General features: G+C 30.0%; 3 protein-coding genes across 4 annotated transcripts; 2 read left to right on the top strand and 1 right to left on the bottom strand.

Moving 5' to 3' along the window:
• Nucleotides 1-3,573: 3,573 nt before the first annotated feature.
• Nucleotides 3,574-8,034, bottom strand: LOC111620403 (mitochondrial ornithine transporter 1-like). Of its 2 annotated transcripts, none has more exons than XM_023362321.1 (8): nucleotides 7,773-8,034; nucleotides 7,558-7,711; nucleotides 7,413-7,481; nucleotides 7,245-7,307; nucleotides 6,857-6,929; nucleotides 6,708-6,755; nucleotides 3,951-4,156; nucleotides 3,574-3,812 (listed from the first exon to the last, which is right to left on the bottom strand). In XM_023362321.1, exons 1-8 carry the CDS (start codon nucleotides 7,828-7,830, stop codon nucleotides 3,638-3,640), a joined length of 846 nt encoding a protein of 281 aa, XP_023218089.1. In that variant the 5' UTR covers nucleotides 7,831-8,034; the 3' UTR covers nucleotides 3,574-3,637. The 2 variants fall into 2 exon arrangements, with proteins under 2 accessions (XP_023218089.1, XP_023218090.1); XM_023362322.1 differs by lacking the exon at nucleotides 7,245-7,307 and adding an exon at nucleotides 7,016-7,078.
• Nucleotides 8,035-13,933: 5,899 nt separating this feature from the next.
• Nucleotides 13,934-18,129, top strand: LOC111620443 (mitochondrial arginine transporter BAC1-like). The gene is made up of 7 exons (XM_023362367.1): nucleotides 13,934-14,190; nucleotides 14,252-14,405; nucleotides 14,482-14,550; nucleotides 14,656-14,718; nucleotides 14,805-14,877; nucleotides 14,979-15,026; nucleotides 18,076-18,129. Exons 1-7 carry the CDS (start codon nucleotides 14,133-14,135, stop codon nucleotides 18,127-18,129), a joined length of 519 nt encoding a protein of 172 aa, XP_023218135.1. The 5' UTR covers nucleotides 13,934-14,132.
• An 855-nt stretch (nucleotides 18,130-18,984) lies between these two features.
• On the top strand, nucleotides 18,985-24,172 carry LOC111620442 (four and a half LIM domains protein 2-like). The gene is made up of 8 exons (XM_023362366.1): nucleotides 18,985-19,014; nucleotides 22,156-22,350; nucleotides 22,423-22,656; nucleotides 22,735-22,950; nucleotides 23,017-23,217; nucleotides 23,285-23,459; nucleotides 23,566-23,922; nucleotides 24,005-24,172. The coding sequence occupies exons 1-8, from the start codon at nucleotides 18,985-18,987 to the stop codon at nucleotides 24,148-24,150; spliced, it is 1,554 nt and encodes a 517-aa protein (XP_023218134.1). The 3' UTR covers nucleotides 24,151-24,172.
• The last annotated feature ends 3,063 nt before the right edge of the window (nucleotides 24,173-27,235 follow it).

Below are 27,235 nucleotides of genomic sequence, written 5' to 3'. Positions count from 1 at the left end.
ATGAGCAAGTTTAGTGCAAATAAAATCTTCTATAAAGGAATTGCTTTTTGCCCTTGGTATAATTAAATTAATTAAAAATATACTAATGTGGGGTAGATAATGAGGACTTATCACACCAGTTATAACAGGCACAGACACCCAGCTTTCAATGGAATACATTTAATAAAAATGAGAAGGGGTGTACATTAAAATCGATTACATTAGTAATTAACATGAAATAACCAAAATGCATTTCAGACTGGTTATTTCATGTTAATTACTAATGTAATCGATTTTAATGTACACCCCTTCTCATTTTTATTAAATGTATTCCATTGATACCTGGGTGTTTGTGCCTATTATAATTGGTGTGATAAGTCCTTATCTACCTCACATTAGTAGATTTTTAATTAATATAATTTTCTACTGTAAATGTAGAGCATTTTTTCTTCCTATGAACCAGGTGAAAAGAAATTGCATAATACTAACGTGTTACATAATTTCTTTTCAACAGGTTCATAAAAAAATATATTATGTAATCAAATACAATGAACAGCACTTGACGTTTGTTGTGCTGTATTTGATATGGCTTAAAATTTTTAAATGATGTGACAGCACAGTTTCAATCAACAAAGAAATGCAAAATTTAATTCAATAGTTTATGATAGTAATGATTAAGAAGAATTTTGGATGCAAAAAGTTTGCTAAAAACAGTGCTAGAACAGACACATGTTTATTTAATTACTCTACACACTTAAACGTTTCCATATTATTTAAACCAATGTTCAATTTAAATCTCATTTTACATATGTGGAATGACATTTATCCATCCATTTTTAGCATTTCACTAAGCCTACATCAGAAACTCGTGAATGATATTAAATCTCTTAATTGTGTGATAAAATTAATTTTCCTCTCCCAGAAGATTCTTATAAAGTGAAAAGCATCTTCATCTGTTGATATGACAGGAGAATTTGGTGAGTAGGTATATGGGAGCTCACTTTGTGATAACTTCTCCAAAATTAAGAGTTTTGCCCAAACCTGCAAATAGCTTTTGAAAATCCTTTCATGTTCTTAATTTCATTTGACAATGTTACATTGATTTCCTTTTTGGGTCATTCCATATCAAATGATCAAGGTCTCCAGCTCGACCACCTCAGATTTCAATAAAATTTGGCACAAAGGTAGCTAAGAAACTTTAACTAAACCATACAAAATATAGCTCCGTATGATAATATGGTTTGAGATATAAACCAAAACATGAAGGCACCCCATGTCACCTCTGCACTCAATGATTAAAAAACCATCTTTGTTGTCCAATGGTTCTTTGACTAAGAGCAATTACGATAAAACAGTTTCAAGTGGACAATTCAGATATGCCAACAGAAGCTTCTAATAAAATGTACTCCTTCCACAAATCTTCACCGAAGTTTGAATAAAATTCATTCTGGAACAGAAGCCACATTTCAATTGCCTGAAATCGGGAAGATGACGTTCTTAATTAAACACTTTTAAAAATCAAGGTTTGGTTGTAAAAAAATGGTTTTTTGTGTAATAATTTCAAGTGTACAGCTATCAGCTGTCAAAATATGCCCACTGAAAAATTCGAAAAAAAAAATTGAGACTGAATTTTTACCAACATTCACAGGCAAATAGGGAGGCTTCTTAAAATATTTTCATTTTTATGCCCGATTCTGCTAAGGGCAAAAATGTGGCATTAAATACAGTGGCGTAGCTATAGATTGATTCGCCAGGGACGGTCTGTCAATTGATGCTCTTTGGAAAATACATAATGCACACCAAACATACTTAGACATTTTTCAATGGCAGTCATAATTTTTGTAATTGTTAACTCTGGGAATAATTTTTATAATATGAAAAGTAAAATTATCAACTAAAATTTTTTTAATTCTAAAAATGTCTCTCTGCCCACCCCTAGCTACGTCACTAATTAAAGGTAATGATGTCTGAATAAAAACTTGATTGCTCAAAACAAAAGTTACACGTTGATAACTTCAGAACTATACAAGACTTTTTTTCAGTCACAACTAGGTGCATAGATAGACACTGGGCACCTTTGACATCATTCTATCTATGCACCTAGTTGTGACTGAAAAAACAAAAAGAAAACGCTGTTTCAGAATAAGCAATAATATACAAGACTATTCAATGCAAATTATTCTGTGAGCTCACTAGCTGGTGGTCATTATGTAATTAGATTAAAAGATCCTGAATATGCATGCTTGCTGAACTATGCTCACCTAAATATTGAGCAAAAAGTTAGCATGGATTTTAATTATTTTCTAAAACCAATTTGTTTTTAGAGAAATCTTGTTTTGTTTCATTTTAGGCTAATAGAAACAATAAGCATTCTTTAAGAGTTAGTATTGAATGTTTGTATTCCTATGATGAGGGTACACGTGTAAAATTAGTGACTAGAATCAAGATCCGATGATTCTCAAAACTATGCCAAGAGGCTACGGGGTACGTGCAGTGGTCCATCGTGGCAAAGCCACTGCTAGTTCTTTGAATTGGTAGCCCCATAACCAAGGGGAGACGCCTTAAAACCAAGCAAGTCCAGCCACAGGTTTTTTAACAAAGACACACAAAGCGTAACAAAAAAGAAGAATGGTACAAATGTATATCTTTACCATTTGGGATGCCTGATGTTGAAATAAGCAGACCGTCAAAGGAAAAACGTTTATAAACTGGCCAAAATTGTAGGCACGAGAACGACCACTTTAATAGTACCATTCACACGAGTTGAATTTCAAATTATATTTTTGGATTTACTGTAAGAATTTTTACTGATGATCAAACTGTCAGACTTAAGTCCTGGTCAGTATGTAGCTTGCTCGTATGATGGAAAATGGTGGATTGTAATTTTGTGAAGACTTAAAAGAGGGATGCGCTTGTCGATTTTTTCATCCACATGCTCCTTATAAGTTATAAAGGGCCATACTTTGGATTTCTTTATTTTACAAAATTATGCTTTCATAAAATTTGATGTGCACATTTCTCATTGTTCTACACAGTCAACTGACCAACTGATTCTAGTTACTTTCCCGACTGTTATATTTAATAGGGGAAGTATAGCGATCGATCAAAAAATGACCCCTCCAAGATTTTACATTTTTGGACTCGGGACCTTGAAACATCGAAATACGCAAAAAAAATTTGTTTTTTTTTCCTGCGTTTGGGGGGGGTTACAATTTTGTTCACCATCTTTAAAAAGGGTGGACAAAATTATGCCCCCAAACTTTTTGGCAACTTTTAGTAGTGCTATCTGTTGTTTTATTATTATAAAAAGTTTTTATATCATATTTTTAACTATTATAAAATGGAAAACGGCTTAACTTTCAGGGTTGGGTGGGTTTTATAAAAAATTGTAAATGCTAATAGCGAGTAAAATTGCCAGTAAATCCAAACTTACTCGAGATATATAACACAGCCAGGAAAGTAAAAATTCATGATGTTTTTATTTGTTTTAATTCATAAAATGTTTCTTCACTTTATTGTAAATTCTTAACGTAACGTTTCAGAGTTTATGTAATTTAAAAGTGTTCTATGCGTGCGCACAAAATTAAGACAAAAATACGAGTTAATATAAATTTATGTTAACATTGTCTTAAACAACAACAGAAATAACTTTGTGAAGTTAATTTCTCAGTCCAAGTTCTGTGAATTTTCTTTGTGCGAAGGACATCACAATCATACTCATTCCATTGGCGATAAAACTTCTTAAAGATCCAGGTAGAATACCTCGATATAAAGCAAATATTCCTTTTTTTTCAAAAATAATACCACGAAGTCTTTTTATAGAAGATTGGTCTCTGAAAATCAAATTGATAATTTATGTTTCTGAATTGCTATATGATCTGATATTTCTTTTTTAAAATGTTAAATAGTTGTCTAACTTAGATATTTTATTTAAAAAAATATTGCAGCAGTTTGCATCATAAAATACTCACTTTCCATAATTACCCTGAACTTGAGATTTTACGTATTCTAATGGCCAAACTGTCCACCAAGCCATTGTTGCAGCAATTCCACACACTAAGAAAGGACCCAAAATTGGTCTTTGAAATTGTTCACTAAAATGTCTTCGTCCAGAGTCGATAAAAATAAAGAAACTAGTCAAGAGACCAAAATTTCTTGTTAGAGTAATTCCAAATCCCTGTTGATGATAAAATATTAGTATTAGAAGAAAAATTCTTAAAATTTGAATGTTTGAAATATCATGTATAAATTCAACTGAATAAAACAGGTAACTTTTAGTATTTGCGAGGGTTAGGTTCCTGGGGATCAAGCTAATGTGGCTGAGCTAAAGGATGTTGCTGTCTCGGGAATATTTAAACCTTTTCAGATGAGTCTATAAGCAAATCATAACTTATAAATGTGAATAAAATAAACATTATCTCTGACAATATCTGTTTTAACTCTCCGCAATCATCTTAAAAGCAAGATGATTGTGAAGTGTTACAACAGTATAGAAAAACTGAGTTAATGTCTGATAACTTAAACGTTGGAGCTAGGCTACTTTCAAAGCTCCATAAACTTGCGCTCAGAAAAATAGGGTCTAATTCTTGCAACTCCTTGCACAACAGTACTGTACATGTCAAAAATATAAAAATTGGAGATAAAGTACGTTTTTACAAGTACTGTACTGTATTATAATGGAAATATTGTAAATATTTGGAATATTATAGTGGAAATATTGCAATTTCGCGAATAGTCGCGTTTGGTTGGTGACTTTTCAGTTGAGAGTAGGCAAAAGCGCAAATTCCAAAATTTTCCTCAATAGCGAGGAGTTGCCTGTAATTATGTGTGTATTCAAAAAAGAAATTTAAATTTTATCTTAAAAAATTATTGATAATAAATAATCGAAAAATTCAAAGAAAATTCTTTAAATAGCAAACGTTCTATTAAATCTCTGCTAACAATCACCAGGTATAGATTTTTAAAATCATTATTTATTGAAGAAGAATAGTCTACGAAGAAATAATAATACCACCTGTTAGATTCACAATACGCCTATCTGATGTGGAATTAACTCTTACTTTTGTAATCCGTATAAGAAATAACGTCCTTATGGGATCATACATACATAATATCACAACTTCATAATTATAAAAAAAATAATGTCTTCATAAATAAACGGAAAAGATGATGATATCATATTTTTAAATGCATAAATTCACTTTTTTTTATATACTTTAAAAGTTTTTCATTATTTATAACCTATATTTAGTCAAATTAATATATGTTTTTATTTAAATTATAGGAACTTAATTTAACTGGAAATTTTCTCAATATATAGGTCTCTATTGGAAAAATAAATTAACAAAGTCTTGATCAATTATTATTTTGTAAATAATTTGTATAATTTTAGACAATTAAAATTATCATCAATTGATATTATTACTAACATTAATTTATTAATCGGATAATTATTTTAGTAGCTTTTAATGTTAAATAATTTACAATTTCCAGCTAATAATAAATAAGCAGAAATACATGCAAAAAAGAAACATCTTAATTTCTAGAAAATATTTATTCATAATGTTTGGAAAATTATTTAAATCTATTTTAAATTATTATTATTTTTGTGGTTAATTTGTAATCTAATATAAAAAGCAATTAAAGTTTCAAAAATATTTATAAATAATTTATAATTTACTATCTAATTTACAAATTCGCTCTTTCTAATTTTAACATATTCAAATAAAACACAAACAAATCAAAAATATCTAAATTACTAATCCATTAGATATTATTTGCATTATTTTATTTGTAAATTAATTAGAAAATATACGTGTAATCCTATTTGTTTTTAAATCAAATTTGCATTGTAGTTCATTGTGAATATCTTTAGTATACCAGTTAAAAATATAGGCTATACAAAATTAAAACTCGAGATATAATTATTTTTGAGTAAATATAATTTCTGTATGTTATTCTCGACCTAATATTGCATTAAATGATATTTCAGCTTATTCTCAACAAACTATATTTAAATTTTTACATTGAAATGTATTATTTAATTGTTAATTGAAAATATTGTATATATAAACAGAGATACCAATACTGAAAATTTTACTCCCAAACGTTTCACTTGAGAGTTGAATATTAATAATCACCTATTTCTTGAAAAAAATAGGTGATAAAATTAATGTTTTAAAATATTCATATTTGTGTATTGTTTATTTGTTTATACTGTATTATTGTTTCAAAACTGATCTAACGATTTTGTATGATTTTGACTTCAATTTTTCCATTTTAAATTTTATCCACTTCTAAATATGGCATTATGAATGTAATTATATAAATTGCCTAATACATGCAATACTTGTTTTTATAAAGAAAGTTTTAATGTAAAAAATGTCACATTATTTACCTAAATTGATAAAATAATAGGACTTGAAATATTAGTAAGATGCTTTGAAATAAAAAAATTCTATAATACTTAGTAAATTAGAAATTTTACACTGTACTATCCGTGAAAAATTATTTATAAAAACAGATAAATATTTTTATAGATGTTTATATGTTATAAATAATTCTTATCAATATTTCCATTCGCTTTAAATATCAAGTTAATATTCTCTCAAATAATAGTTGATATAATAATATTTTATGATTTATAAAATTCAAGTTATCATATGATTGATTTATAGATAAGAGCTATGTGATATATAAATAGTTCGAATAAAAAACGATTTACTTACCGTATAAATCTTTCTAAATGTCCAAGTATGACCAACTTGTCGTTTTATCTATTAATTAATAAAACTATTTTTATTATTTGTATTAACTTTATAATAAAACATAATTATGTTTAATAAACAATTGAGAAAAGTAAAAGTAATTATGAAACCTTTGCATATTCTAAAGGACACTCAATAATAGCTCGTGTAGCACCTGCCATCAGACCTCCCGCAATGACCCTTCTAATGAAATAAATTAATACCGAAAGAATTATTATTATAAATTTAATAATTCATTTGTAATTTATTCAAATAAATGAAAAACTCACATCTGTAATCCATGCGTTAAAGGAATTTCTGTTTTTCCAATATCATTATCTAAATATGTATAACTTTTATAACANAGACTCCCTTGAGTCACAAGTTTTTTACAATGATAACAATTCTGTGAATATATTTTTATACTTTTAAATTCATAATTTTAAACAGTTATATAATAATTATTATTATAAATTTAATAATTCATTTGTAATTTATTCAAATAAATGAAAAACTCACATCTGTAATCCATGCGTTAAAGGAATTTCTGTTTTTCCAATATCATTATCTAAATATGTATAACTTTTATAATAACAATAATAATAATAGTTAGAAGCCAGTTATTGGAAAATTAATTTCTTTTAATATTCGTTATTATTGTTAACATCAAGTTATTGTCCAACTTACGCAGCTTCAAAAATTGCAAATTGACTTGATCGATATATTCCCGATCCTATAAACGGCGGAATACAACCTCTAAATAACATTACAGTAATTGCATTGACGGGTTCAAATCTTTTAAATATTTTTTGCTAAATATTAAGATATTTACCTATATAAACCTACAATTCCTTGAGATTTAAATACTTTTGTAAATGTTTGCACCATTCCTGTTTTTTCGAATCCAGATTGAGCTTGCATTTTAGTTTTAATAGTATCGAATGGGTGTCCAACGGCGACATTTGTAAGGCCATAAAGTACTCCGGCTAGAAAGAGAAAGTTAAAACAATTAATTTTTTAAAATTAAATTGTTTATTATTTACTTACCTCCTAAAGCAATAACTCCTTCTTTAAACCAATGAGTTCTTAATTCGTTGTGAGTCATAATTCTTTATTATCTTCTATAATGTGTCTAAAATATTTTATTAGAGAAAATTTCTTTTCGAAGATTGCTCTTATATTGACCTTTTATAAACAAATTGTGGACTTTGATTCTTAGTTCATGAGAAGTAGCAAAAAACTAGTAATTTAAACTGTCAATGATGTTAAACTCAAATACCGAGATTAATTAAAAAAAAAAACGTTCAATAGATTCTTAAAGCTATTTTATTAATAAATGTATAATAAAAGATAACGTAAGGTAATATCTAATACACGATAGAGGACACTATCCTTTTTTCTGTTTAATATAATTTGAATTTAAAAGATTAATTTAGTAAAAGTAATTTAATAATTTAGATTAAATATTAAATATCCAAATTTGTATTTAAATATGCAAATTTTAATACGCATTAACATCTACATAGTGTAAGCATTATTTTCATGGGTTCGAGCGTTAAATAATATCTTGTGGTTAGCACAAATTATTAGAATTTCGACAATCAGGCATTTGGAAATTTTCTTAGCTCTTCAACAATGTCATTTTCAAAAAGTAAAAAATATTTTGAAATGTTCATTTCATCAAAATGGTTCTAAATTTAAATCAGAATAATTGTATCCAACTATAATTAACTGAGATCACTTTCTGCGCAATAGAAGCAAGATATTTCTTCCAATATTTCGCCCTTGGACTGTATCTAGAGCTAGAGTTGACTAGGTAATTTTTTTGGTGTTGCTCTCTACCCTATTTTAGACACGTTTCTTACACTGACATCAATACGTGATGCAGTTTTCCTGACTGATAACCTTTGCTCTCGGTAAACAAGGGTTATCAGTCAGGAAAACTGCATCACGTATTTATGTCAGTGTAAGAAATGTGTGTAAAATAGGGTAGAGAGCAACACCAAAAAAAATTACCTAGTCAACTCTAGCTCTATATACAGTCCAAGGGCGAAATATTGGGAGAAGAGTAACAAATCGAAAAACTGAAACTGTAACTGTTAAAAAAGACTTAAAAGAATATCATGGATTAAATATATTAGGAATACAGAATTAGCACATTATAAACAAAAATTTTCTGCCATCATTTTAGAATTTCTTAATGTATTTAAAATTTTTTAGGGTTTTTGAGAAGCTGTAAAGTGTTGTAATTAAATAGGGTCTAGCTTCCCATAAAAGTCTTCTTGGGATGCATCACCTCGGCAGATCGCTCACGTGTCGCGTTCCGTAACCAAATAAACCAAACTACTGTAATTCTAACGAGCGATTATTTATTATGACATTGTCACAATGTCGGGCTACAACTTTTCGTCATAATGTTCTCAATTTTTTTATAGTGATCTTGCCCCATACATTACACTTTTCCTGTTAGATAGATGACCGACCACTCTATTGGTAACTCTGTTCAGGAGAAAATTTTGAATCAAAGTAACGCGACTTCAGTTTCAAATCGGAAGTTCGTATATTGTTAATTTGGGCCTCTTGCTCCTAAGATTTCCACATCTGGTCTCGATTTTCATCTATCTATCCTTTTTCGAGATTAAGGAAGGACAGACAGTCCGAGGGAGAATAGTGGAAATTTATAAGTCTACAATTTTTTCAAATTGCAGTCCAATAATTTTTCTATAAACGCAATATTTACAAGAAAATATTTCCCACGTAGTTTATACAATTTGTTGCCAAAATTTAAACACTTTATTATCATATAAAAGGAATTATTTTAGCATTTTTACATGATTTTTTATTTAAACAAGTTTTATATGAAGTCTTTTGGACATTTGGACATTAATGTATGGAACCATCACAACCTATCTATTACGGATCACTTTTCAAATATTAATAGTAGACCAATATAATTAGTAGTTGTATTAATTAGTAGTAATCCTCTCTTCCGGGAGGAGGTCAACCACTACTTTTGGTCAAATTACTTCAACCCCCTTCCGCAACAGTTCCTTCTTTCTATCGGATCAGCGGTATGGTAGCATTCGAATAGGAAAATTATATAATACGAAGTTACCAGCCAGCACAAAATATGGTTTAAGTGGTTTTCGAAGGTACAGAGTTTAAATATTTGGTCCGTTTTTGCAAAATTTGATTCGTTGGCAGATGACCGTTTGATATTTGGCTGTGAATGGTACAGTTTCTTAGATTAGTTCTCAATTATTGTTATATTCCAGTTATTTTAGGGGTTATCGCACAAATAAAATAACTGGAATATAACAGTAATTGAGAACTAATTAATAAAAAAAGGGGATAAGAAGCTAGACGGTAGACATATAGTTTCTTAGAGTTAACATTAGGAAAAAATATGATGTCTGAAAAATTTAAGATATTGTATTTTCAATTGGTATATACTTGACCAATGAAACTGCCATTTTGTACCATCCGAGTATTGCCATAAACGTGACAATGATAGGCTAAAATAACTAAACTCTTTGTATGGTTTCCATTTTGATGTTTGTTATATTGTAGTATTTGATTTATATTCACAAAGGTTATCTTATGTAAGTGTTTATCACACAAGTGACCAATCTAACACATTTTAAAAATTCTTTATTCTTCTACTGTTATTCTTCTATTTAAAGAATTTTTATATGTTAGATTAGGCATTCGATGTGATAAACTCTTACGTGAGATAACCTTTGTAAATATAAATCAAATACTATAATATAATATAATGGAAGGATTGGAAGTACGAAATAATCTAATCTTAATCTTTTCTGTTATTTTTTGCCCGAGCAACGCCTGGTTCATCTGCTAGTTACTTATTTTTTGTGCATAACCTAATAGAAATGTTTATTAAATCAATAAACTAATTATTGTAAAAGTATGTAAACATTTTTTGAGTTGCTGTATGTACTAAAAGCCAATTTTACATCTTTGATTAGAATGACATTCAAAAACATAAAACGGATTTAGTAGAAGAGAACTCAAAATACCTTCTTGGCATCGAATGTATTCAGAATTGTGACTCTTGTGAGACAGAAAAACGTTATATTGTGTTTAAAAAGATTTTATTTACGTTTTAATGATAACACTTTAGTTTACATCTAGATTCTCGAGACTATGCATGGCTTTTGTAAGATAGCCTACAAAAGTAAAGATTTGAAGACACACTGCTGGCATTACTTAGCGTGAAATCGGGCCACAACAGTAAATTTACTGTTGTGGCCCGATTTCACGCTAAGTAATGCCAGCAGTGTGTCTTCAAATCTTTACTTTTGTAGGCTATCTTACAAAAGCCATGCATAGTCTCGAGAATCTAGATGTAAACTAAAGTGTTATCATTAAAACGTAAATAAAATCTTTTTAAACACAATATAACGTTTTTCTGTCTCACAAGAGTCACAATTCTGAATACATTCGATGCCAAGAAGGTATTTTGAGTTCTCTTCTACTAAATCCGTTTTATGTTTTTGAATGTCATTCTAATCAAAGATGTAAAATTGGCTTTTAGTACATACAGCAACTCAAAAAATGTTTACATACTTTTACAATAATTAGTTTATTGATTTAATAAACATTTCTATTAGGTTATGCACAAAAAATAAGTAACTAGCAGATGAACCAGGCGTTGCTCGGGCAAAAAATAACAGAAAAGATTAAGATTAGATTATTTCGTACTTCCAATCCTTCCATTATATTATATTATAGTATTTGATTTATATTTACAAAGGTTATCTCACGTAAGAGTTTATCACATCGAATGCCTAATCTAACATATAAAAATTCTTTAAATAGAAGAATAACAGTAGAAGAATAAAGAATTTTTAAAATGTGTTAGATTGGTCACTTGTGTGATAAACACTTACATAAGATAACCTTTGTGAATATAAATCAAATACTACAATATAACAAACATCAAAATGGAAACCATACAAAGAGTTTAGTTATTTTAGCCTATCATTGTCACGTTTATGGCAATACTCGGATGGTACAAAATGGCAGTTTCATTGGTCAAGTATATACCAATTGAAAATACAATATCTTAAATTTTTCAGACATCATATTTTTTCCTAATGTTAACTCTAAGAAACTATATGTCTACCGTCTAGCTTCTTATCCCCTTTTTTTATTAATTAGTTCTCAATTACTGTTATATTCCAGTTATTTTATTTGTGCGATAACCCCTAAAATAACTGGAATATAACAATAATTGAGAACTAATCTAAGAAACTGTACCATTCACAGCCAAATATCAAACGGTCATCTGCCAACGAATCAAATTTTGCAAAAACGGACCAAATATTTAAACTCTGTACCTTCGAAAACCACTTAAACCATATTTTGTGCTGGCTGGTAACTTCGTATTATATAATTTTCCTATTCGAATGCTACCATACCGCTGATCCGATAGAAAGAAGGAACTGTTGCGGAAGGGGGTTGAAGTAATTTGACCAAAAGTAGTGGTTGACCTCCTCCCGGAAGAGAGGATTACTACTAATTAATACAACTACTAATTATATTGGTCTACTATTAATATTTGAAAAGTGATCCGTAATAGATAGGTTGTGATGGTTCCATACATTAATGTCCAAATGTCCAAAAGACTTCATATAAAACTTGTTTAAATAAAAAATCATGTAAAAATGCTAAAATAATTCCTTTTATATGATAATAAAGTGTTTAAATTTTGGCAACAAATTGTATAAACTACGTGGGAAATATTTTCTTGTAAATATTGCGTTTATAGAAAAATTATTGGACTGCAATTTGAAAAAATTGTAGACTTATAAATTTCCACTATTCTCCCTCGGACTGTCTGTCCTTCCTTAATCTCGAAAAAGGATAGATAGATGAAAATCGAGACCAGATGTGGAAATCTTAGGAGCAAGAGGCCCAAATTAACAATATACGAACTTCCGATTTGAAACTGAAGTCGCGTTACTTTGATTCAAAATTTTCTCCTGAACAGAGTTACCAATAGAGTGGTCGGTCATCTATCTAACAGGAAAAGTGTAATGTATGGGGCAAGATCACTATAAAAAAATTGAGAACATTATGACGAAAAGTTGTAGCCCGACATTGTGACAATGTCATAATAAATAATCGCTCGTTAGAATTACAGTAGTTTGGTTTATTTGGTTACGGAACGCGACACGTGAGCGATCTGCCGAGGTGATGCATCCCAAGAAGACTTTTATGGGAAGCTAGACCCTATTTAATTACAACACTTTACAGCTTCTCAAAAACCCTAAAAAATTTTAAATACATTAAGAAATTCTAAAATGATGGCAGAAAATTTTTGTTTATAATGTGCTAATTCTGTATTCCTAATATATTTAATCCATGATATTCTTTTAAGTCTTTTTTAACAGTTACAGTTTCAGTTTTTCGATTTGTTACTCTTCTCCCAATATTTCGCCCTTGGACTGTATATAGAGCTAGAGTTGACTAGGTAATTTTTTTTGGTGTTGCTCTCTACCCTATTTTACACACATTTCTTACACTGACATAAATACGTGATGCAGTTTTCCTGACTGATAACCCTTGTTTACCGAGAGCAAAGGTTATCAGTCAGGAAAACTGCATCACGTATTGATGTCAGTGTAAGAAACGTGTCTAAAATAGGGTAGAGAGCAACACCAAAAAAATTACCTAGTCAACTCTAGCTCTAGATACAGTCCAAGGGCGAAATATTGGAAGAAATATCTTGCTTCTATTGCGCAGAAAGTGATCTCAGTTAATTATAGTTGGATACAATTATTCTGATTTAAATTTAGAACCATTTTGATGAAATGAACATTTCAAAATATTTTTTACTTTTTGAAAATGACATTGTTGAAGAGCTAAGAAAATTTCCAAATGCCTGATTGTCGAAATTCTAATAATTTGTGCTAACCACAAGATATTATTTAACGCTCGAACTCATGAAAATAATGCTTACACTATGTAGATGTTAATGCGTATTAAAATTTGCATATTTAAATACAAATTTGGATATTTAATATTTAATCTAAATTATTAAATTACTTTTACTAAATTAATCTTTTAAATTCAAATTATATTAAACAGAAAAAAGGATAGTGTCCTCTATCGTGTATTAGATATTACCTTACGTTATCTTTTATTATACATTTATTAATAAAATAGCTTTAAGAATCTATTGAACGTTTTTTTTTTTAATTAATCTCGGTATTTGAGTTTAACATCATTGACAGTTTAAATTACTAGTTTTTTGCTACTTCTCATGAACTAAGAATCAAAGTCCACAATTTGTTTATAAAAGGTCAATATAAGAGCAATCTTCGAAAAGAAATTTTCTCTAATAAAATATTTTAGACACATTATAGAAGATAATAAAGAATTATGACTCACAACGAATTAAGAACTCATTGGTTTAAAGAAGGAGTTATTGCTTTAGGAGGTAAGTAAATAATAAACAATTTAATTTTAAAAAATTAATTGTTTTAACTTTCTCTTTCTAGCCGGAGTACTTTATGGCCTTACAAATGTCGCCGTTGGACACCCATTCGATACTATTAAAACTAAAATGCAAGCTCAATCTGGATTCGAAAAAACAGGAATGGTGCAAACATTTACAAAAGTATTTAAATCTCAAGGAATTGTAGGTTTATATAGGTAAATATCTTAATATTTAGCAAAAAATATTTAAAAGATTTGAACCCGTCAATGCAATTACTGTAATGTTATTTAGAGGTTGTATTCCGCCGTTTATAGGATCGGGAATATATCGATCAAGTCAATTTGCAATTTTTGAAGCTGCGTAAGTTGGACAATAACTTGATGTTAACAATAATAACGAATATTAAAAGAAATTAATTTTCCAATAACTGGCTTCTAACTATTATTATTATTGTTGTTATAAAAGTTATACATATTTAGATAATGATATTGGAAAAACAGAAATTCCTTTAACGCATGGATTACAGATGTGAGTTTTTCATTTATTTGAATAAATTACAAATGAATTATTAAATTTATAATAATAATTCTTTCGGTATTAATTTATTTCATTAGAAGGGTCATTGCGGGAGGTCTGATGGCAGGTGCTACACGAGCTATTATTGAGTGTCCTTTAGAATATGCAAAGGTTTCATAATTACTTTTACTTTTCTCAATTGTTTATTAAACATAATTATGTTTTATTATAAAGTTAATACAAATAATAAAAATAGTTTTATTAATTAATAGATAAAACGACAAGTTGGTCATACTTGGACATTTAGAAAGATTTATACGGTAAGTAAATCGTTTTTTATTCGAACTATTTATATATCACATAGCTCTTATCTATAAATCAATCATATGATAACTTGAATTTTATAAATCATAAAATATTATTATATCAACTATTATTTGAGAGAATATTAACTTGATATTTAAAGCGAATGGAAATATTGATAAGAATTATTTATAACATATAAACATCTATAAAAATATTTATCTGTTTTTATAAATAATTTTTCACGGATAGTACAGTGTAAAATTTCTAATTTACTAAGTATTATAGAATTTTTTTATTTCAAAGCATCTTACTAATATTTCAAGTCCTATTATTTTATCAATTTAGGTAAATAATGTGACATTTTTTACATTAAAACTTTCTTTATAAAAACAAGTATTGCATGTATTAGGCAATTTATATAATTACATTCATAATGCCATATTTAGAAGTGGATAAAATTTAAAATGGAAAAATTGAAGTCAAAATCATACAAAATCGTTAGATCAGTTTTGAAACAATAATACAGTATAAACAAATAAACAATACACAAATATGAATATTTTAAAACATTAATTTTATCACCTATTTTTTTCAAGAAATAGGTGATTATTAATATTCAACTCTCAAGTGAAACGTTTGAGAGTAAAATTTTCAGTATTGGTATCTCTGTTTATATATACAATATTTTCAATTAACAATTAAATAATACATTTCAATGTAAAAATTTAAATATAGTTTGTTGAGAATAAGCTGAAATATCATTTAATGCAATATTAGGTCGAGAATAACATACAGAAATTATATTTACTCAAAAATAATTATATCTCGAGTTTTAATTTTGTATAGCCTATATTTTTAACTGGTATACTAAAGATATTCACAATGAACTACAATGCAAATTTGATTTAAAAACAAATAGGATTACACGTATATTTTCTAATTAATTTACAAATAAAATAATGCAAATAATATCTAATGGATTAGTAATTTAGATATTTTTGATTTGTTTGTGTTTTATTTGAATATGTTAAAATTAGAAAGAGCGAATTTGTAAATTAGATAGTAAATTATAAATTATTTATAAATATTTTTGAAACTTTAATTGCTTTTTATATTAGATTACAAATTAACCACAAAAATAATAATAATTTAAAATAGATTTAAATAATTTTCCAAACATTATGAATAAATATTTTCTAGAAATTAAGATGTTTCTTTTTTGCATGTATTTCTGCTTATTTATTATTAGCTGGAAATTGTAAATTATTTAACATTAAAAGCTACTAAAATAATTATCCGATTAATAAATTAATGTTAGTAATAATATCAATTGATGATAATTTTAATTGTCTAAAATTATACAAATTATTTACANTCTATTAATTTTTTAGTTATATGTGTGCAGCTTCCACCCAAGGTCGTAGGCTTCCACCGGCTAAACCGGGTGAGGTTGGTGCTCTGTAAAGCGCGTGCGCAAATCTGGCTTTTTGGAATCTGACAATACAGAGATTCCACTCTGCCACTAATATTCGAATATACAATAGCAATCTTATTTTTTTTTTCACGTGTAGTATAGAAATTTGTAATAAGATACATAATGTAGTTATAATAAAATATTGTGCGATTATTTTCATACAATTAAAATTAATATGTATTTATTTTTTATAAAATACAAGGGAAGCGGCGCTTCCACCACTTCTAATGACGGCACGCCACTGACTGTTACTTATAAGCAGTAACCAGTTACAAGTATTATAAGTCTTGTAGCTTGTAACCAATATCTTGTTGTAATCTTTATGCAGGTTTATAACTTTGTAATTTTTAATATAGTAAATAGGGCCCTGGTCTGTTGTTATTGTTTGATCATAGTATGTTTTGTATTGTTTTATAAAAACCGATTAGTGTATGTTTTGTGATTGTAATCTTTTCATGCATTATGTTCACTTAAATTGTCATAATCAAAAAGCAATTTATTATTCAGTATATGGATTGCATCCTGCTCAGTTAATGTCTGTATCCAGTACCATGCTGGACAAGGACAAGGTCAAGTTACCGCTAAATAATAATAATAATGATAGAGTAACTAGAAAAATTATAACTTAGCTGTCTTATTTGTTCACAATTAACAAAGTAGACTTTAATAATGTAGAGTTAATTGGAATTGAGAGAATTTTTAGCACAATTCTGCTTTAAATTATTTAATATCATTTAAATTCATTCAACTTCAGTTGCATTATTTTATGCAAAATAAACAAACAAAATAAAAATTTAGAGAAAAAGAGTTTTGCTGCATAACAAATGACCAAGGACAATTTAAATACTGTATTTTAAACACTTTCTTAATTTATTATTTTTGTAAACAATTAGATTCATTTAAATAAAATTTTAAATAAAGCATTAAGTATTTTTATTAATTTATCAAAAATTTTATGACAACTTTGCTAGTAGAAGTCAAAACAAATAAATGTTTCATATAACTTTCTAGAAAAAAATTATTTCAAGACATTTTACCTGTAAACTAAAAATTAGCATAAGAATGCAGCAGCTTTAATCATTGAATCAGTAAGTTTGAAAATAAAATATTTTAACTATTGAATGAAATGTTATATTGCTGAAAAGATCGTCAGATTTATATCAATGCCCAGTTTTGTTGTTTTATTTCTTAAAAGTCTAATCTTAAATCTATTCCATTTTTACATTATTCATGTGAAAAGTAAAGAAAACTAAATACTTATTTTAGGGTTTTGATATTTCAGTTTTATCTACTACTATAAAAAAAAAAAAATTTAAATTTTATTTCTGAACTTTAAATAATTTTTTAAAAATTTACAATCAAAGTATTAGCTATTTTACAAATTAAATATCTACTTAAATTGCCTCTTACTAATTTTTGATGATGAATCTATATTCATATTGTCTGTGTTATCAAAGTAATATTTCAAAATAATGCTAACAATAAATTAAGTTTTTTATAAATTAATAATTAATGTATTGAATTATTATGTATATAAAATGTCATTTCTTAAAATAAATTTTTAATTGTCAATTTTTTTAAATTTTCAGGTTATCAAATGTTTTATGTGGTCAGTTAACAACTGCTACTTTACAACTGGTTAATATTAGACAAAAATAAACACTGCAAAAACCTAACAAATTAACGAGAAAATTATACACAAAGTGCGAACGTTTTTGCCTGTGTTAAACGGGCATCGTCAAGCAACAAATTACTGAGAAGACACAGGATTGTTGAACATATGTGTAGGGGAAGGGTTGTATGACAAGGCAGATGCTCCACTGTTTAAACACGATGAAATGTCATGGGTAGCACCATTTTGGACGATTGCCATGCAGAGTCCTTTGTTTGAACTGTGAATGTCCGAAGTGGAATCATGAGCCAAAGTAAAGATTATGGGCAATTCCATTGTGGGAAATATCTAATACTCTCACCTGGTGATTTTCTCCTGTTTTGATGGTTGATTCTGTTTTTGGGACAGTTTGATGTCTGTCCAATTGGTTTGATGGAGTGTCCATCTTTGTTAGCTAGGTCAGTCATGTTACAATATAGGAGGTTTGATTCTTAAACACTATGTAGTGTAATAAATTCAAACACTTGGCATTCTATCATCTTTATTTAGTTCAGTTGATTAGTCTTTCACCCCTATACCAAGGTCTGATTATTGATTTCATGTCAGAATCGCTGCGGACCTCCACCAGTTTCCTGAACACAGTTTCAGATTATCAAAAATATAGTATGTTTCAACCTTGCTAAAGAAGCAAACTGGTGCAGTAGAATCACAAAAATAAATGCTGTAGTGAGTCCAGAGACATTTATGAAGATATTTATGATGTAAAATCTCAAAATAAAAGACTAGAACCAATAAAACAGAAAAAAAAATTTCACCCCAGGTGGGCTTGAACCATGTTTATTTTCATTAAATTTATACAGCATGTATGTAACAAATTGTCCAGAGGATGGCACCTCAGGAACATGACAAAAGTAAGGTAAGGTAAAACAATACAAGAATAAGTAGGTTACATATTATTACACAAATGAAGATGTGTACAAAGAATAGGATAATTATGCAGGGAGATAAGTATGACATAAATATATAGACAAACAGAATGAATGCCATAATATACAAATAGAGAGTTACAAGTACACATAGCATCATTACATAGTTATAGAATGTAGAATACCGATTACAATAGTGAGAAGTTAACCAATGATGGGTAGGGTGAGGACTACATCTTTGACTCCATATTCTGTGCCCAAATTTAAGTATATTGGTTTTAATGAATTTGTGCATTCTAACCAAGTAACCAATGGGAGAGCCACAGAGTTTGAAAAGGTCTGTATTACGGGCTTAGGCCCCTCCCATGGAGCAAAAAACAATCATGTCATTGACAACACAGTAGCCTCTTGCCACAAAATGGTCCCTTATGTGATAGTATTTGTCTTAGCCTGTCGTGCAATGTTAAGGTAATCCCTCCATATTGGTTGGTATATGGCCAGATCAATAATGGTGATCTTTTCCTTTTTGTCACATATAACAGTATCAGGGCATAGGGTATCATCTCCCAGCTCATCTATTGATTTGTTGATAGAGACCATGATGCCAGGGCATTTGTTGTTGTAATGAACTGTCTTGCTGATCTGAGTCAGAATTTTGTTGTGCAGCTCATGTCTGAGAGGCATGTAGTGGTGACACTTCGAAAGAATATGGTGGATTGTCTCGCATTCACCACAATGGGAGGTGAGTGACATTTTCCAGCGATATAAGTTAGTTTTAGTGGGAAGAGGATCCAGCAAAGCTTTTAATGTGAAGGCATAGGTGCCTGTGGCAGTTTTTAGTTACCATGTATTTACCAATTTTATTCACAATAATATACAGGAAGCCTTATACACCATCATGTAAAGGATGGTCACGTAAAGGAGCATGTGCGAGTATGTCTGCTCGTCACAAGGAGCGTAGCCACAAAAAAGAATGAATGATGGTGGATGGTCCACACACATTTTTATATCTGTGCGCCAGTGCCACTGGATTTCCAGATGAGACACTAAAGTTACAATTATTTAGGTCGTCACACACTCCCCCACCAGTGACAATGAGATGTCTACAGTTATAAATATCTCAGGTTGAAATGGTCCAGATCTGGTTGTGACTGGTCCTGGCCTGTCATCTGGTGTAGTTGCCCTTGCTGACGATTCTTCACCTATCTTCCATGGATCAGATGTTAGAGATGGCACGCTGGACTCCTTATCTGAGTTTGACATGATAAATGCTGGTTTTAACCGGTCTATGTTTACTGAGACTTTTCAGCTGCCTTGTTCGATTCTGAAGACCTTTTTGTCTCTTGATACCACATGAAATGGACCCAAATAGATTGATTATAGGGAGTTCCTTACAGCGTGGTCACACACAAATACATGACTGTATTCTGTTTTGTACATGAGCTCAGTTCATCATGTACAAAACAAGTTGTCTTGGTTGATTGTCTGGTGTTTGTTGGGCATAACTTTTCCTTAGTGTTTTTAAGTTGACTGACAAAGTTTGCTAGGTCAGAATTGCTCTTACTTGGTGAAAAGAATTTGCCAGGCAATCTGAGGTTTTCCCCGTAAACCATTTTGGCTGGTGGCCTGTACGTCTTCCTTAAAAGCTGTTTGAAGGCCTAGGAGAACTGTTGGGAGTACTCTTGACCAATTGTTTCATGGCAACGTAGAGCTGCCTTTAATGTGTAGTGGAGTTGTTCAACCATGCCATTCACCACTGGGTGGTATGGTGTTGTACAAATTTGCTTGATGCATAGTGTTGCTGACTGGGAGCAGAAAAGATTGTACTGAAATTGGCATCCTTGGTCCAAGGTCATCCTGAGTGGAACACCAAAGCTGCATATCCAGTTTGCGTAAAAGGTCTTTGTGACCTACTCTGCTGAGATATTGGTAACTGGAATATCTAGCCACCTGAAATATCTATGATGCATGTGACTATATATCTAAACCCTTGTGATGGGAGAAGTGGACCTACTATATCGATATGCATATGTTTGAAGCAGAAACTGGGAGTGAGAAAGGTGCCTGGTTTTGAATGGACCTTTGTGTGCTGGCACTGGGAGCAAGTGCACGTCCACCTGGCAACATCAGATCTCATTGACTTCCAGCAATATCATTTGCATACTAGTTTTGCTGTTGTTTAGTTTGGATTCTAGGGCGTGCTTATATATAAATATTATATTTTTACTTTCCCACCTGTTATATATAACAGAGGGAAAGTCAAAAAATGACCCCTCAAATTTTTACATTTTTGGACTCCACAGTACAATCTGCATAGAAAGTCCAATGTATTTCCAAACGATGTCTCTTCGTAAGTACTTCACAGAGTTTTTTGGCATAAGAGGTGCCTAGCCCATTTAGACAGATGAAATACTCCCAATGGGAAGAGGGCTGATGCAGTTTTATTTAATAGTAACTTGGTATCATTTAGAAGTTGTCAGAAAAGGGACCAGATATCACCCCACTATTTCTCCAGTTGATTACTGAGGTAACAGAAAGAATCCTTAGAGGGGATAGGTTTGACGTGAGTGTTGACTGTAAGGGAGATGTCCAGATTTTTCATGGAGAACAAACCTTTATAGGAGCTTTTTGTACCTTCACAGGCGAGAAGTTTGCATTTGTTAATGTTAAAAGAAAGACCTGAATTTTTGCTGAAATCTATAACTGACTCATGTAGCTGGGTTAGGTGTTGAGGAGTTTTAGAAAGGATAGTAAGGTCATTGGCAAAAAGAAGTTGGTTGATATCCTGGCTTGTCCTCAGTAACTTGTTTAATACACTGAACAGATTCTCTAAAACTAGATTGAGGGGAGAGGATGGATTTTTCCCTGTTTAATGCCACAATGCTGAGGAATGACTTCTTACATCATACGCCCTTCCCTCTACATGTGTTCAGCAATCCTGTGTCGTCTTGGCAGTTTGTTGCCTGATAATGCCCGTTCACACTTACAATGGGCAAAAATGTTCACACTGTATAATTTTCTCACTGGTTATTTTTATCTGGCCCATCAGCAAAATTAATTCTTAGTGAAAAATAGTAAGTAAAATATTTATTTTATTAACTANTTAATGAAAATTAAATTTAAAAAATAAGACACATTTTTACAGAATCATATGCAACAATTGTAAATGTTCACGTTACTCTCACGATATTTATCATCAAAATTTTGTGGATGTAAAAGATAGAATTGGTTTCAATGATTTATCAAATGCAAATAAAATCAATTTAAAAGAAATAACACTAAATGAAGGATATTCTTGGATACCATTTGGATTGACTACTGAAAAAGTTATTTATAGATTTTGTAAAATTTAAATTAAATTAAAACGATAATTTAAACTGATTTTAAACGTTTATCAGATTAAGGAATATTTCCTACAAATTCCATCACGAAAAGTTCCCCGTTTAGGAACTGTAGGAGAGAACTATCGAAATCAACAACTGATGTTGCAATTACCTAAACAGGATTTTGCTTTGAGATATTGCAAATTTTTCGATTACGATTATCAAAATAACTTTTATGATTTCAAAAACGAAAGAGATAAAAATGCGTTAGATATTGGATATGTAAAAGAAGTCATAGAAAGCTCAACGGCAAGAACTATTTATAATAATAATTATTATATAACTGTTTAAAATTATGAATTTAAAAGTATAAAAATATATTCACAGAATTGTTATCATTGTAAAAAACTTGTGACTCAAGGGAGTCTTGTAATAATTGCACCCAAATTTGGAGAGAGAATTTGCTGGCATCCAGTTTGTTTCATATGTTGTATATGTAAAGAATTGTTGGTAGATCTGGTATATTGCTTGAAAGATCATAAATTATATTGCGAACGCCATTATGCAGAAGTGTTTAGACCACGTTGCGCAGCTTGTGATGAGGTTCGTAAAATAATTATAATATACATTAATAATAATAAATGTGTAATATAAACGGTGTTCTTCTAGCTTATCTTTGCCAGAGAATGTGTCAAAGCAATGCAAAAAGATTGGCACGTAACACACTTTTGCTGTGAAAAATGTGATAATTCTCTCAGTGGACAAAGCTTCGTAATTAGAGAGGAACATCCATACTGTATCCAATGTTATGAGACAGAATTTTCAAATATCTGCGATGAATGTGGGAAAATAATTGGAATTTATTCAAAAGTCAGTTATTTTTTTAAGCTGTTAAGTTTTATACTCGTTTAAATCTTATAAATAAAATTTGTTTCAGGATCTTTCTTATAAAAACAGACATTGGCACGAAGAATGTTTTGTGTGTTGCAAATGCCACGAAAAACTTATCAATAAGCAATTTATATTAGAAGAAAGAAATATTTATTGTAGCACTTGTCATGATACCCCCCAAAGCAGCAAGTGTCAAGGATGCAATGAAGTTTTTCAGGCTGGTATGAAGATTATTATTGTATTGCATATGTTAAATATTATCTAAATTTATATTTAAAAGTAAATACTATATTTTATATTTAAATATATATTTAATAATTTCATAAGGTATTAAGAAAGTGGAATATAAAAGAAAGCAATGGCATGAAAAGTGTTTCTGCTGCAACATATGTCAAAATCCAATCAGAATTGAAAATGTTATTCCAAAAGACAATGAAATCTATTGCAGCTCTTGTTATGAACAAAAATTCTTTGTAAAATGTATTAAATGCAAACATATAATTACAAGTGATGAATTGAAGTATCGTAATGAATCATGGCATACGGATTGTTTTTGTTGTACTAATTGTCAGATAAATCTTGCTGGACAACAGTTTACTTCACACAACGAGAAACCTTATTGTTTTGAATGTTTCGTTGAGATGTTTGCCAAACAATGTACAGCCTGTAAAAAGCCTATTTTCAGTTAAATATGTTTTAATTTAAGTAGTTTCGAAAATAAACATAAGAGGAACTTTAAGTATATTTTATTTAATCTATTTTTTAGAAACCGGAGGAACCCGTTTTGTATCTTTTGAAAATCAAGCCTGGCATCCCGACTGCTTTTTGTGTACTAAATGCAATAAATCATTGGTCGGAAAAGGATTCATAAGTGATGGATCATCTAAAATGTGTCCCGAATGTGCAAATTAAAACGTTATGAAAATTATACAAAATTCAGATTATTTACATTTTTAATAAATAATTTTTAAATATTGTTTAAGTTAAATGTTTCTTTATCAGCCAGTAGCCACATTAGGGGGTTCGAGGAGTACGAACAGCACAGTATATCTCACCAAAATGACACTAAAATTTTTGTTTAGTGTTTTTAAAATAAAAATATTCCCATAATTATAACAACAAAAACGTTTTTCATTAGTTCGATTTACATCTAAATATATAAAATTACTTGTCCTGACTGACTGAGTCACTGATTCATCATCGCCCAGAGCAAACCGTTGAACCTAAAGAGGTGAAATTTGGTACACAGTTAGGGTACGTCATGAAAAAGCACACTAAGAAGGGATTTTTCGAAATTCCTCCGTGAGGGGAGAGGGAGAGCATTAAGGCTTAACCTGACTTTTACTGTACTATTTTAGATGCGATTTTTTGTTTCTAATTGATCAAATTGAAAACGTTCGATTGCATTAGAAGATTTTCAGTAATAAGGGGTTATGTGTAACACAAGTAATTTTATATATTTGGGGCTGAACTGAAGGTTATTTCTATCAAATTGCAAAATCCTTGTGGGCAAAGTCGCGGGTAACAGCTAGTGTATCAATATGATTACAATGTTAAAATTACGACTATAGGATGGCCGAATGGTTAATTAAGGTAGTAGTCTGCCTCTCTGGGAGACCCAAGATTGAATCTGGATGGGTCGAAAAAAGCCTCAGAAAGTTGTGAACCTGGCAGAACTCTTAATGGATCTGCTAAAAAGGCTTTCTTAGTGTTTAATTAATAAATGCTAAAAGTACGCTAATTTACTTTTTGTAATTTCTAACTTAATGCATTCCGGTCTCCCTAATAATGTTATTATTAGGAAATTACAATAAAGATACAAAATATTGTACGTTTTTCAAATAAATACAATTACAAAAAGATCCAGCATCGAGTTACTTAACTTTTCCGACAACATTTGGTGACGCCATTTGTTATGATATTTCATTAAAAAACTTTTTATATTCTTAAGCTTTTTGCCATTTTATAATAATTAATTTAGAGGGTAGGATGGGTTTTATTTTAAAAATTTTAAATGCTAATAACGAGTAAAATCATCGAGTCCGATCCAACTGAAAATACACACGACCCACAATATCTCCCTACCTCTTCGACCTCTAACCACCAAAATTTAAGAGTATCAATCTCCCTAATACACAAACATCCCTACAAAATTTCAGAAATTTTTGAGTAAAAGAACAGGAATTATTAAGCTCCAAACAGGGTGAACAAAATCGAGCCCCCACACACGTATACAGTATAAACAAACTAACATCCACACACACAGAAAAAAACCAATTTTTTTTTTTGCATTTCTCGACGTTTCAAGGTCTCCTGAGTTCAAAAATGTAAAAATCTTGGGGGTCATTTTTCGACCGATAGCCATACTTTCCCTTTGTTACATATAATAGAGCCGGGGAAGTAAAATAAAAATAAATCTACAAATATAAATACATGTAGCCAGTACGAATGACATGTATTTATATAATGTATAAAATGTAATTCTAATTTTACTAGATTTTTGTTATTGCTATTACATTCAGTAATATGCGAAAATTACGATTTACGAGTAACGTTACAAATCATGTTAAATTCTTAGAAGTGATTGAGATATGTAAGCCTAACTTTACCCCATCGACCATAAGACGCTTTGGTGCAATACCGTGTTCTATAACTTATTTGTGAAAAAAAACCCAAAAATCAAGTAAAAAATTATTGACGTAATTAATGGTCTCCAAGCTTTGCCTCTCCCGAAAAATTTTTGCGGACGGCCATACATATCTCATCTCGTATGTCTTCCTTTATTATAAGCCAATCCATGTTTAAATTGATATAAAACATTCTGCTTAAATTTGTATCTTGAAAGGTGATAAATTTCTACTAATTCTCTGCTTTCTAAATGAAGATTCTCGGACATTTATTTAGAAGATAACACTGTCAATTTTAGAGTATGTTAGGCCTCTATACTGAATCTTTGTTCGGGATTGAGGCACAATTGTATACTTGTAATATCATATAAACTCTTGCTTTTTTCTCTGCTATAATGTGGATCTTAACGAATAAAATATATACAGTACGTTTAAAGGGAGACATATGTTTAAATACGGTGAAGGACAGGTCCAGACATGTCTGGGGCATGCTATCCCGAAAAATTCTCAGGGGTTTAGCCGTCCGGACTCGATCCTGGGAGCGATAGGCTGACGTCTTAGCTTCCTCTCTATCCTCTGCCATCCCATAATTTATATAACAATAGGATTCCTCCATATTATCAAATTATGATAGAAAACAAATTATTAAATTAATTAATTAAGCAAGAATTTAATAGCTAACTCTTCAAAAAACATTTCAATAAGATACTACGAGTATTGAAATTAAAATTTTATCTATAATATTAATATTTATTAATATTGAAATTTTCCACAATGACGCATTGTGGAAAATTTTCGATAAAATTCATTAATTTCGGGAAATTTCGTAGACACGGGATAATTGACTATCTGGCAACACTGTAGTAAAGTTACTTCGGAGCTGACGTGGGTGGCGGGATGTTTTTCTACAGAAAGAAGGAAAGGAGGAAAACAATTATGTCAGCTGTAAGAAATTCAGGACCAACCAACAGTTTAAAGAGTAAGAATAAGCTTAATAAAATACAAATGCAATGTATGTAAAATATATAAATTAAGAAAAGTTTCTACGTGTTTTGGGTGTTGCTTTGTTTATTCACAATGGCTAACGGCCATTTTTCCGTTGTACGTATTTTATAAAGTAGGTTGGTTAATATGGTCCTGCAAAATGGCATCGAGTATTATCATGTAATAACCAATGAAACTTGTTTAATTTTGCTATGATGCTTCGTTATATATATCTTCAGTATAAGCATCATAACAAAGTTACAAGCTACTGGTTATAAGCAATGGTTAAAGTCCAGATACGTATACCGTCATGGCTGCTCATCTCTGATTCTAGCAAACAGTGGGGACGCACGTTCTAACCTAACCTAACCTATTCTAATAATTTG

This window comes from Centruroides sculpturatus, unplaced genomic scaffold (genome assembly GCF_000671375.1).
Source record: "Centruroides sculpturatus isolate CEXI.00-Female unplaced genomic scaffold, Cexi_2.0 scaffold143, whole genome shotgun sequence".
Classification (NCBI taxonomy): Eukaryota; Metazoa; Arthropoda; class Arachnida; order Scorpiones; family Buthidae; genus Centruroides; species Centruroides sculpturatus.
The sequence above is the reverse complement of the archived record's forward strand: the minus strand, read 5'-3'. Positions and strand labels throughout refer to the sequence as shown.

Excerpts from the sequence above, each read along its gene's own strand:
- LOC111620403 (XM_023362321.1), bottom strand. The coding sequence starts at position 7,830 with ATGACTCACAACGAATTAAGAACTCATTGGTTTAAAGAAGGAGTTATT. Across the intron at positions 7,308-7,412 it reads TTTGCAATTTTTGAAGCTGC|TTATACATATTTAGATAATG; the intron begins GTAAGTTGGACA and ends TTATTATAAAAG. Across the intron at positions 3,813-3,950 it reads GTTCAGGGTAATTATGGAAA|AGACCAATCTTCTATAAAAA; the intron begins GTGAGTATTTTA and ends TTTGATTTTCAG.
- LOC111620443 (XM_023362367.1), top strand. The coding sequence starts at position 14,133 with ATGACTCACAACGAATTAAGAACTCATTGGTTTAAAGAAGGAGTTATT. Across the intron at positions 14,719-14,804 it reads TTAACGCATGGATTACAGAT|AAGGGTCATTGCGGGAGGTC; the intron begins GTGAGTTTTTCA and ends TTATTTCATTAG. Across the intron at positions 15,027-18,075 it reads CATTTAGAAAGATTTATACG|GTTATCAAATGTTTTATGTG; the intron begins GTAAGTAAATCG and ends TTAAATTTTCAG.
- LOC111620442 (XM_023362366.1), top strand. The coding sequence starts at position 18,985 with ATGGCACCTCAGGAACATGACAAAAGTAAG. Across the intron at positions 19,015-22,155 it reads AGGAACATGACAAAAGTAAG|ACACATTTTTACAGAATCAT; the intron begins GTAAGGTAAAAC and ends TTAAAAAATAAG. Across the intron at positions 22,657-22,734 it reads AAGTCATAGAAAGCTCAACG|AATTGTTATCATTGTAAAAA; the intron begins GCAAGAACTATT and ends ATATATTCACAG.